Raw genomic sequence first — 12507 nt, 5'->3', positions numbered from 1 at the left:
CGCAAAGCAAAAGCATGTGGTGCTACCTACCTAAATACACTGATGAGTCAAACAAGCACAATGACTATATTCTATCTAGTATATAAGAATAGTATCACAACAATTCTGCCTTGATATGCTTTCACAAGTATGAAAATGCACAAATGTATTTACCCAATACTAGGAACTTCCTCTTCTTGGACCAGGTCAGACAGGAGGAAATGATGCTTGGCAATGAGGAAGCGGTTGATGACCGATTCTCTAATCTGAAAGACAGAGAGTCAAATAAATCAATATGATTAATATGAGCAGATCCACACAGACAAGACTCCAGATTCAAAGCTAACTGCCCGACACATCTACTCACCTTCTGCAGGTATTTGGCCACCAGGGCTCTGTGTGCATCTAGGTGATCCTTAGTGTCAACGATTTCTCCTTCTCTCAATCTCCTCTCATATTCCTGAAAAGGACAAAAATCATAAAGTTGAACATGTTTTCGGGCTTATTAAACCTTATTAGTAATCTTATAAAAGTATACAGTGCCTTACCTGAAACACCTTATCAGTGACCTCCCGTTCCAGAGCAGGGACACACTTATAGTTACGGAACTCAGCCACCTCCTGGTTTCTGAGTCGGAGCAGACGGAACCTGCGAGACCGCTCAATTTCCTCCTCAGACAGGAAGTTGAACTCCTCCTGCAGCTGCTCCAGTCTGAAGTAATCTGGAGCTGTCACCTCCCCACTACTGGCCACCTTATGGACAGAGAGAGCAAATTATGATATATATAGAGAGAGAGAGGTCATGCAAACAGTCAAATATATGGGACTGTATAGACATTTAAATGCAGTCTCCTGCTCTCTGGGGCAGCTGGGTAATATGGACCTGTGATCTCTTAGTAATGTGTAGTGTCTAGTCACCCACCTTTAGGAGTTGCATGATGGTTGCGTTGTTTGGGTCATTGGGATCCAGTCTAGATTCAGTGGCCCACTCCCCAAGCTTCTTCATATCATTAAGACTAGATGCCCCAATGCAGGCGATGGCATCCAACTGTTTCAGTCCACTGCACAGACAAAGAGAGGGAGAAATACATGTACTTATTTATGAATGTAGCCAGTGATAGAAAATAGGACTGCAGTAATTCACCTTACTAGGTATAGTGTTTCTACTGTACGTAACTTGGATGGGATTGGTTCACTGTACCTGTGCATGGCCTTGGACTGAGTGGTGGGCGGGGCCAGGGGTACATCATCCTCCCCTATAGCCCAGGACACACAGCAGGACAGCTTCCCAGAGGTCAGCAGGGTCTGACGGTTACTACCGTCTGCCTCAAAGGAGAAGGGCACGTCTGACAGGGCAAATTGACAGCAGAGAGAGACCAAAGAGAGAGAGAGAGAGAAGGGTGTAAGAGAGATGTCCAAGTATAAATATGCACAGTGTGTGTATGGGTGTGTACCACTGCCGACGGCCTCGTGGTCAAACATGACCCTCAGGTTGCTGCTGAACTCCAGCTCCTCAGAGGGGGCACTACCCGTCAGGACTGATGATTCTGGGACTGGCACAAACACCTCTGCCAACAGGGAGGTGGATGAGCCCAACACCTCAAACACCTACACACCCACAGAAGAACAAGAATAACAGGAGGTTTAAATGTGTCTGAAAGAAAGAAATTCATTAGATAACATGGAGATAAATTACAATAATATAATCTCAAAAATCATTGATTTAGTTCAATCATTTAGCTTAAAAAAATCATGAACTGATATCCAACATAACTTCACCTGCAACTTGATACTTTCTGGCCAGTTGACTATCTTCAGGTTGAATATCTGACCAAAATGGACTCTGAAATCAGAATTTAGGGAGCGATTGTCTGTTCTGGAGACTTCTTTGTTGTTATATAAAACCTTAGTGAAGAGATAGCGCTTTGCAACATCTTCTCTTCTAGCAAACTCGCCCCTGTGGGGAAGAACAGACAGTCATGCAAGTGAAATATGGATATCCTGTTCTGTGGACTTTTGGAACCCCTCTAGTTGGACCCCTCTGTTGGACCTCAAAATTAGACTAACGTCAAGAAGAAACCATGTCCCTTAGAGGTCTGAAAATGTCTGACAGAAAGTGTTATATCCTTTTAACTGTGTTCCTGTTCGTACCTGGGACACTGTTCATTAGGAGTGATGGGTCCAGATGCAGTGAGTTCAGGCATCAGGATGGGTTCCCCTGGTTTCCTCCTGATTCTAGAAGCCTTCTCTCTGACCTGCTCCTCAACACCCTCCATGTCTGGTTCCTCAGGAGGGTCTGGCTTCGAGGGTCCCAGCTCCGTGTCACCCTCTGACTGGTCATCATCATCGTCTTCGTCATCATCATCATCCTGAGACTGGGTTTTCTTCTTTTTCTTCTTCTCTTTGGCTTTCTGAGCGTGAGAAAATGTATGTCATAAAAAAATAGATATTAATAAACCAGGATTCTCAAGGCCCTCATACTTAATCTTAGGGGTGAAACATACCTGTTTCCTCCTCCAGGCCTTCCACTCCTCCTGCTGTCTCTTGTACTCAGTGACCTTTTTCTGGTAGTCTTCCTCCATCTCCCCCTGCAGCTCATCCACTTCAGCCTGGATCTCAGCCTCATGGTCCTGCTCATCTGAAGCCCGCACCCCCTCCTCCCTGGAGCAGATCAGTTATCAACACCAAGCACATGATTATCCACAACAATCAACATATAAACAAGTTCACCAGCAGCACACTACTACACATAGTGCAGGGGCCATCTACATTGTGACAGTACCAGTAACTTTGGACAATGTTTTTCCATCTTAATAGAGTAACACAGAGTCCTAAATGATAGGGTGTTACATTACCTCCTGAGGTAAAGCTTGTATGGTGTGTTGGTGAACCTCTGGAAGTCCCTCAGGGCTTTGATCTCTTTCCAGACCTTGATGATGCTCTTCAGCAGGGTTCTGTCCTTCTCCTGCTCAGTGTCCCGCAGCCTGCGAGTGTTCTTCACCTCCTGCTTATACTCAGATATCCTCTGCTGCATGACAGGAGTTAGGCCCTGCCTACCGTGGATCTCCAGCATGTTCCGAACAGCGTTCCTCAACCCATTCAGCTACAGTAGACATAAACCAGTATTAGACCACCAATTCTTTGACTTTTACTTGAAGACACTCATCATTTACTTACTGAATAAACAAATAACACTAGAAATCTCTAGATCTAGAGAAGGAGAGGAGTCAGTTGAGGGTAAGTCAGAGTTAGTGCCACTGCTGAATAGCCTTTGTGCCAAATAGAATTAGAAGAGAAGTCATTATATGTTCTGTGCTTTACCTTGGTATTGAGGTGTTCCGTGATGTTCTTGTGCTGCCTGCTGAGGTGCTGGTCATAGAGCTGGGCCAGGCGTGCTCCTAGGACGTGCTCCCGGCTGAAGAGGGGGTGATGGGAGAAGATGAGCCCTGAGACGTCCACATCCAGCTGGTAATCCCCGTTCGTGCCCCCTCCTGCGATGTACTGAATGGCATGCTTTGACTTCAGCGCCTGTACCACAAAGGAACAGAGTTAATCAAACACGGGAACTCTAGAGAGTATCATACTACAGATGTAATCATATCCGCATATGTGTGTGGAGAGAGAACGAGAGACAGAGAGAAACAGACAGAGAGAGACCGAGAGAGAGAGAACGAAGATAAACGACATCATGTAGTAATAAGTAATTGTAGTAATAACAGGTTGTATTGTAACTCTTAACCTCCTGCTATAATACAGTCTTTGTTGTCCTGGTGAACTCATCTGACAGCTGGAGCTACTTCCAAACGTCACACTCATCAAGAACAATATTATCGCCAATTCATGTTGCCAAGCAGCAGGCTATAAAAATAAATAAAGAGAGTTGCATACTCTATATACAAGCTCCAAATAATGTATTGGGTAAGCAGCAGTTTCTCAGTTCAGTGACACTGGGATTGAACATTCTGCAAGGTTGTTTGTGTGGAGAGCAATGTGCTTTGATGTTTATTAATGGATATTAAGATAAGAGGATATGGCAGACAAGTGATTCTTTTCCAGTGCAGAAACATGTCAGGTGCTATAGGACTAGTTTGAGTACTATAGATAGATAAGGATTACATGAGGCGAGCACAGTGGAGGTGTGTCTTTGTTATACAAATATAATTAATTATATTGTCCATTTTAATTTACCTTCCTATAGACAGTCTGCAGAGCCGGGTCCAGGTCTTCCTCCATGTGGAACAGAGGGGGTCTGGTGGACGACTCTTTAATGGGGTCAGGCAGAGCTATGATCCTGCCGTCGTCCCCAAACCACTTCCTCCCCTGAGCAGATGAACAGTCTCTAAATCAGAATTGATGCTGACGTCGCCCACTTGGAGGTAAGTTTGTTATCAGAACACTAAAGCTCACATCATGTTCTAGTGGTACAGTAACACTTTTACCTGCTGTTGTTTCAAGACACGGTTCTCTAAGATGTTCTGATTGGTCAGGGATATGGGAGGTCTCTCCCCCACGTATAGCCCCTCCTCCTCCAGATAACGGGGCTGCATGTTCTCTGGTACTTTACTGGAGGCTGGCACTGAAGCATAAATAGACAGAGCGTCAACATATATAGAGTACATAGACATTCACAGAGACCATCTTATAACACAATGATATATGCCGTGCACACATAATGAGGAATGTGAGTTGAGATGGGCTGTGTTAGTTAGGGTTTGGTACCTGTTCTTCGGTGTGGGTATGTTCTCCTGGGAATGGCTATATTGGTGCACCTATCTCATACCGAGGACACTCCAGAGTTGCTGTTCAGACTTCAGGGGGATCTGCCCTTAAATAGCGAGCCTGGCTGACTGTCCTCCACAAGGGGGTCCTTAACCTGCTGTCCTAGCTGTAGGAAAGATTCTGTCTGGCCTCAGATTGATGTGGTTGCCTGTCTTCAGACTACCGGTCTGGCTGCACTACAGGTGTGGTTGGGGTAGGGTGGATACCTGCTCTGAGACTACAGGTCTAGTGGTGTTATAGTTCTGACTGTACAAAATAACAGGTGTGCTTTTATTGGGGTGGGTACCTGTCAAAAAGCTTGGGGTGAAGAGGAAGTCATTCTCGCTCTGAAGACGCCTCTGATAGCCCATGTACTCTGCCCTCTTCACCACCAGGAAGTCATGTGCTGATTGGTCGATAATGAACAGATCCTCTTCATCTTTCACTAGAGGAGCATCCTCATCCTGGGGTGGGAGGGGTCACAGAGGACAGGATGCATCAACACTACAGCCATACTGCCGTGCTCACCAACAAAGCATACCTCCATACTGCCGTCCTCGCCGGCAAAACATACTGCCGTCCTCGCCGGCAAAACATACTGCCAAACTGCCGTCTTCACCAGCAAAACATACTGCCATAGAGGGTCTTTGGGGTCTCTGTTATTAAAGAACAACATCAACTGTTAAAGCTATTAACAGGATTCATGACTAATTGATTAAGGATGATGTTTTTGGACATACTGTATGTTGTTCAAGGACACAGACTGATGTAATTCACAGAGAGGGGTGATGTGCCTATGCTGTGTGTTAAATCAGTGGTTCCCAAACTTTTTAATAGTCCTGTACCCCTTCAAACATTCAACCTCCAGCTGCGTACCCCCTCTAGCTCCAGGGTCAGCGCACTATCAAATTTTGTTTTTTGCCATCATTGCAAGCCTGCCACACACAATACATTTAAACATAAGAATGAGTGTGAGTTGTCGTCACAACCCGGTTCGTGGGAAGTGACAAAGAGCTCTTATACTGTAGGACCAGCGCACAAATAATAATATAATAATAATCAATAATCTTGCTCTTTATTTGACCATCTTACATAAAACTTTATTTGTTCATTGAAAATTTGAAATAACTCACCACAGGTTAATGAGCAGGGTGTGCTTGAAAGGACGCACATAACTCTGCAATGTTGAGTTGTATTGGAGAGAGTCTCAATCTTACATAATTTTCCACACACAGTCTGTGCCTATTAGGGTTGCAAATGGTCGGAAACTTTCCGGAAATTTCCGAAGTTAAGCTGGGAATTTGGGGAATTTTGCTTAAATTCATCAAAAAAGTTAGCTTATAACAGTGAACCTTTTTTGTGGGATACACATAAGGCAATTCTAGGTCTTGTGGCATATTTTGGTTAAACTATCCCCAATTCAATGGAATTGCAACCCTCTGCATGCACAATGCACTCTTCCATCACATGTACAGCTGATTCTCAAGATCTTGCACACTAATGAGATGCTATTGAGCCCACACTATTACACTGTCTGAGCCAAGGACTACATGCTTTCTGGTAAGTTTTGATTACAATACTGTGTGGGGTGAATATATTTTATATGACATAAATTATTTTTTGTTAACTAGTAAATAGTAGCCTACAGCAAAGTGTGTTTAAATCATTTCTAACGAAACAATTTCTGCTAGTTAGTTTTTGCTACCATGTGGGTTTTAGCTTGCTTGAGCCTGCTAACTGAGTTTTAATTCACCTGTTTCCATACATGTTTCATTTTAAAAATGTATCATACAAAGGAGTTGTTTAATCTAACTGCTTAACTATTTATCTGTACATGGAATTGTATTCGTTTTTTTAAAAACATTTATTTTCCTAATCTTTAGAGGAAAATGCCACAGGCACTATCTGATGTGTGGAGACATTTCACTGCAGCTAATGTAGAAGGAAAAGCTGTGTACATTTGCGAATACTATGCCAAATCATATGTGAAGAATGCAACAAAGACGCAGAATCATCTGGACAAGTGCATAAAGTTCCCTCAGCGCTCACAACAAGCAACCCCGGACAAAAGTCCCTCATTTTCACTTCTATTCGAGGTGAAAATGATGAATCAGACACCTTATCGATAGCAACAGCTCATGGTCCTCCTGGAATCAGAAGTTTTTTTGACTCAATAGAGGAACGTAGTCAGAGAAATGCTGAAGAATGTCTTGCTCGAGCTGTGTATGCAACTGGTTAACCTCTGATGCTCACAGGCAATGTGTATTGGAAGAGATTTCAGAATGTTCTTCGCCCAGCATACACCCCTCCAACCAGACATGCTTTATCTACTCATTTGTTGGATGCAGAGTTCAAGTGAAGGTCAAGCAAATCATAGAGAAGGCAGACTGTATTGCAATCATCTCTGATGGGTGGTCAAATGTTCGTGGGCAAGGAATAATTAACTACATCATCTCCACCCCTCAAACAGTATTCTACAAGAGCACAGACACAAGGGACAACAGACACACCGGTCTCTACATTGCAGATGAGCTGAATGCAGTCATCAATGACCTTGGATCACAGAAGGTATTTGCACTGGTTACAGACAATGCTGCGAACATGAAGGCTGCTTGGCCTAAAGTGGAGGAGTCCTACCCTTACATCCCACCAATTGGCTGTGCTGCTCATGCATTGAATCTGCTCCTCAAGGACATAATGGCACTGTAAACAATGGATACACTCTACAAGAGAGCCAAGGAAATGGTTAGGTATGTGAAGGGTCATCAAGTTATAGCAGTAATCTACCTCACCAAGCAAAATGAGAAGAATAAGAGCACCACATTGAAGCTGCCCAGCAACACCTGTTGGGGTGGTGTTGTCATCATGTTTGACAGTCTCCTGGAGGGGAAGGAGTCTCCAAGAAATGGCCATATCACAGTCTGCCAATATGGACAGCCCCATCAAGAGGATCCTCCTGGATTATGTATTTTGTGAGAGAGTGGTAAGCAGACAAACTCCTGAAACCTATAGCAGTACCCATTGCACAGATTGAGGGAGACAATGCCATCCTGTCTGATGTTCAGACTCTGCTTGCAGATGTAAGAGAAGAAATCCGTACTGCCCTGCCCACTTCACTGTGGTTCCAAGCAGAGGAAACTGCAGTTCTGAAATACATCAAAAAGCGTGAAGACTTCTGCCTGAAGCCCATACATGCCGCAGCGTACATGTTGGACCCCCAAGTATGCTGGCAAGAGCATTCTGTCTGGTGCAGAGATCAACAAGGCCTATGGTGTCATAACTATCATGTCTCGCCACCTCGGCAGTCTGGCAAAGTACACTTCCAAGTAAGGGCTTTGGGATGGAGATGCAATATGGCAGTCGTGCCAACATATCTCATCAGCCACCTGATGGAAGGGACTTTGTGGATCTGAGGGTCTTTCTCCTGTTGCCTCCATCCTCTAAATCCCACCAACATCAGCTGCCTCAGAGCGCAACTGGTCTTTGTTTGGGAACACACACACCAAAGCACGCAACAGTCTGACCAATACAAGGGTTGAAAAATTGGTGGCCATCCGGGCAAATTTGAGGCTTTTTGAGCCTGACAACGAACCATCCTCAACAAGGTTGGAAAATGACAGTGAAGATGAGGCCTCAGAGTCTGATGTTCAAGAGGTGGACATTGAGGAGGTCCAGGGAGAAGACATGGAAGCCTGAGAGGAAGACAACTACACTATCATTTTACAGAAGTATGTTGAAACGTTTTTGGGAGATGCGTTGGATCATTCAATATTCCTTTTCTTTTGTTGTTCAGTGAAATCATCCCATGTGAAGAGTCAACTCATTTAAAATAAAGTTCAATTCGTTTTATTTCTATTGGAAGGATTTAATAATTTGGAAATTATGTATACTTATGATAAGATAAAATGTTTATGTTTGTCTCCATATGATATGGTAAATATATCCAATGCAAAAAATATCTACATTTAAATGGTATTCATTTGTATAGATTTCCATTAATATCCATATATTTGCAAAGAGCATCAGTGTCTTAACAGCGCGATTTGCAAAGGTAGGATACTCTGAGCGCAGCCCAATCTAGAAATCTGGCAGTGGCTTCTGATTAAATTACATTTTCACAGAACCGCTTGTTGCAATTTCGATGAGGCTCTCTTGTTCAGGTATCGGTAAGTGGACTGGAGGCAGGGCATGAATATGGGGGTGCCACAGGGTTCAATTCTCGGGCCTACTCTCTTCTCTGTATACATCAATGATGTCGCTCTTGCTGCTGGTGATTCTTTGATCCACCTCTACGCAGACGACACCATTCTGTATACCTCTAGCCCTTCATTGTGTTAACTAACCACCAGATGAGCTTCAATGCCATACAACTCTCGTTCCATGGCTTCCAACTGCTCTTAAATGCAAGTAAAACTAAATGCATGCTCTTCAACCGATCACTGCCCGCACCTGCCCGCCCGTCCATCATCACTACTCTGGACGGCTCTGACTTAGAATATGTGGACAACTACAAATACCTAGGTGTCTGGTTAGACTGTAAACTCTCCTTCCAGACTCACATTAAACATCTCCAATCCAAAATTAAATCTAGAATCGGCTTCCTATTTCGCAAACAAAGATTCCTTCACTCATGCTGCCAAACATACCCTCGTAAAACTGACCATCCTACCGATCCTCGACTTCGGCGATGTCATTTACAAAATAGCCGCCAACACTCTACTCAACAAATTGGACGCAGTCTATCACAGTGCCATCCGTTTTGTCACCAAAGCCCCATATACTACCCACCACTGCGACCTGTATGCTCTCGTTGGCTGGCCCTCGATTCATACTCGTCGCCAAACCCACTGGCTTCAGATCATCTACAAGTCTCTGCTAGGTAAAGCCCCGCCTTATCTCAGATCACTGGTCACCATAGCAGCACCCACCCGTAGCACGCGCTCCAGCAGGTATATCTCACTAGTCACCCCCAAAGCCAATTATTCCTTTGGCCGCCTCTCCTTCCAGTTCTCTGCTGCCAATGACTGTAACGAACTGCAAAAATCTCTGAAGCTGGAGACTCTTACCTCCCTCAATAGCTTTAAGCACCAGCTGTCAGAACAGCTCACAGATCACTGCACCTGTACATAGCTCATCTGTAAATAGCCCATCCAATCTACCTCATCCCCATACTGTATTTATTTATCTTGCTCCTTTGCAACCCAGTATCTCTACTTGCACATTCATCTTCTGCACATCCTACCATTCCAGTGTTTAATTGCTATATTGTAATAACTTCGCCACCATGGCCTATTTATTGCCTTACCTCTCTTATCCTACCTCATTTGCACATGCTGTATATAGATTTTTCTACTGTATTATTGATTGTATGTTTGTTTATTCCATGTGTAACTGTGTTGTTGTTGTATGTGTCGAACTGCTTTGCTTTATCATGGCCAGGTCGCAGTTGCAAATGACAACTTGTTCTTACCTAGCCTACCTGGTTTTTTAAATAAAAGGGATAACGAATCCAGTTGTTTGTGTTATCCATTTCTGGAAAGTACCTGCGTAATTGCGCACCCAACTCACTCAGGTGCTTCGCTACATCACATTTGACGTTGTCCGTAAGCTTGAGTTCATTTGCACACAAAAAAAAAAAAGCCTCTCTGTGAATTCTGCAGTGTACCCAAGTGGGATCGGGAGCAACTGCTTGCACACGCGTTACCACTCCACTATGTCTCCCTGTCATGGCTTTTGCGCCATCAGTACAGATACCAACATGAGCAGCAGCTATGTTAGTGGAATTCCCGCAAGAGACGTTTAATGTGATTGGATGTTAATTATTTGACTAGGCTACCTGTATTTAACATCGTGTTATTTCGCTGAATACTAGATGGTTTAATTTTATTTTTGGCAGTGAAATGAGGCTACTCAGGCGAGAGAGAAAAAAACTCACCCAAATGTATAGCCCCGTTGGAAAATATAAAATGGACTGTTTGAAAATGTGAAGGAAAAAAGTATTATATTTTTTAAATTGTGAGTCACATTTTTAATTAGCGTACCCCAGACGGCATTGAGCGTACCCCAGTTTGGGAATACCGGTCTTAAAACAATGTGGCTCAGACCTCTCTCACTAACCGAGATCAAATGACAGACAGAAGAGAGAAATCTTTTCATCTGACATATGGTGCCTTCAGCATCGATGCTGATCTAAGACCAGAAACACTGTCCTGTCATGTTCCTAGCTGACTGGTTTAGGAGGGTCTCAGGGTCCCATATCTTTTACAGCTAATTACACACAGACGCTGCAATCATTAGCAATCCATGGCAACAATATATGCCACTTGTACTCTGGGAGTACGTCTACCCTTGTTTTCAATCAGGGTTTCGGTCAATTACATTTTCTTCCAATTAATTCAGGAGATGCATTCAAATTAAATGACTTGAAAATGGTTCATTATCTATGCTAGTTTTACCCGCTCCTCGTTCTCGCCTTTCTGTTCCCTGTCCACTTCAGCGACCTCTTCCTCCTCCTCTTCCTCATCATCATTCTCCCCTTCTGTCCTTGGCCTTCTCTTCTTACGACCTTTGCCCGCCTCTTCATGGGGTTCCGGGTCAAAGTTGAAAGTGAAAAAATTGTAGGCCTCCTCCGCTGTGGGTAAACCTGTCTCCGACTACATTTGCAATAAAATAGAGGACATTGATAAAATCCTTAACCTTAATCATACAATCTATTAGATTACAAGAACCAAAGGAGAGCAGTTTGGCCACTCACTATACTCTCTATCCTGACACTCCTGACTGTCTCTCGGAACTTGACTTTGGTGTTGAGGGGAGAAGAGTGGTCATCTCTCCCCGCCCTGAGGTCTGGCTCTGTCTGTAAAACATCAGCGGATCATGACCTTCACTTTCAGGCCAGTTAGCATAGTGAACTACATGCTTCAAAATATGGTTAATGAATTCTCCAATAAAATATTATCTCAGTACAGTGATGCTGGTACTGGACTACTTTATGCACATAGACAGTGAAGAAAGTGAGTAGAAGTCAGGTCCTCACCTCTCTGTCAAACCTGGTGAGAGTGTCTCTGTCTCTGAGACTCTGCAAGCGACTAGCTGGCGCCTCCAAGGAAGCCTCCTGCTGTAGAAGACTTTCTGCTTTGGACTGATGAAGTGTACAAGAGACAATACATTTTCAATCAATTTCAATCAAACAATACGATTTCTGGAGATTAAACAGGAAGTTTGGTCCTGAACCCTTTGATAAGGAAATCGTACAAAATTAGGAGACTCTATAGTTAATCAATAATTAATGTTGAGTAGAGCGAGGCTGTGTTTACCCTGGCTGCCCTCAGCTTGTCTCTCATTCGCTGTCTCATGGTGGAGCTCTCTGAGTGGCTCGAGCTGGGCGCGGGTTTGGCCTGAGGCCGGGGTGGCAGGTCTGAGGGGAGAGACAGGTCTGAAACAACACCTATAGGAGACAGAATAGGGAGAAACTACCCTGGTGGTCCAGTCTGTTTGGGCTGTTAACCAACTCCTCTCTGTGATAGCTCATGGTCAAGCCAATTTACTGTTTGACAGCAATAGGCTAGGGAGGACCAGGTTAGAGGACATGCAGGATAGACAGTCTCACCTCCTCTCTGGGAGTGAGTGGGACTGGACACGATGACAGGCTTCTCTGGTTTGTCGTCATCGTGGCTGATCTGTTGAACAGCAGTGACCTCCACCACTGTCTCATCAGGTGTATCATCTGTAGACGCCTTCTCAAGCTAGGAGAGGGAGCAAGTGTCAACAT

The 12507-nt window shown here is 44.1% G+C and overlaps 1 protein-coding gene across 5 annotated transcripts in view; it reads right to left on the bottom strand.

The window, feature by feature from the left end:
* The window catches only part of cc2d2a (coiled-coil and C2 domain containing 2A), a 29777-nt gene that overhangs the window by 10602 nt on the left and 6668 nt on the right, over positions 1 to 12507 (bottom strand). For 3 of the 5 annotated variants that reach the window (XM_071345744.1, XM_071345745.1, XM_071345748.1), the window contains 18 exons: positions 12346 to 12481; positions 12053 to 12153; positions 11773 to 11877; positions 11491 to 11592; positions 11192 to 11389; positions 5044 to 5200; positions 4418 to 4554; positions 4167 to 4298; positions 3300 to 3506; positions 2834 to 3081; positions 2483 to 2639; positions 2130 to 2389; positions 1758 to 1935; positions 1180 to 1586; positions 901 to 1039; positions 528 to 731; positions 347 to 439; positions 154 to 245 (listed from right to left, as the gene is read on the bottom strand). In XM_071345744.1, the coding sequence (XP_071201845.1) occupies positions 154 to 245; positions 347 to 439; positions 528 to 731; positions 901 to 1039; positions 1180 to 1586; positions 1758 to 1935; positions 2130 to 2389; positions 2483 to 2639; positions 2834 to 3081; positions 3300 to 3506; positions 4167 to 4298; positions 4418 to 4554; positions 5044 to 5200; positions 11192 to 11389; positions 11491 to 11592; positions 11773 to 11877; positions 12053 to 12153; positions 12346 to 12481 (3053 nt within the window). The remainder of the gene's footprint in view (positions 1 to 153; positions 246 to 346; positions 440 to 527; positions 732 to 900; positions 1040 to 1179; positions 1587 to 1757; positions 1936 to 2129; positions 2390 to 2482; positions 2640 to 2833; positions 3082 to 3299; positions 3507 to 4166; positions 4299 to 4417; positions 4555 to 5043; positions 5201 to 11191; positions 11390 to 11490; positions 11593 to 11772; positions 11878 to 12052; positions 12154 to 12345; positions 12482 to 12507) is intronic. The other 2 variants (XM_071345746.1, XM_071345747.1) reach the window with 2 other exon arrangements.

The sequence above is a fragment of the Salvelinus alpinus genome, chromosome 16 (assembly GCF_045679555.1).
Source record: "Salvelinus alpinus chromosome 16, SLU_Salpinus.1, whole genome shotgun sequence".
NCBI classification, from domain to species: Eukaryota; Metazoa; Chordata; class Actinopteri; order Salmoniformes; family Salmonidae; genus Salvelinus; species Salvelinus alpinus.
This window is presented reverse-complemented; position numbering and strand designations above follow the sequence as displayed.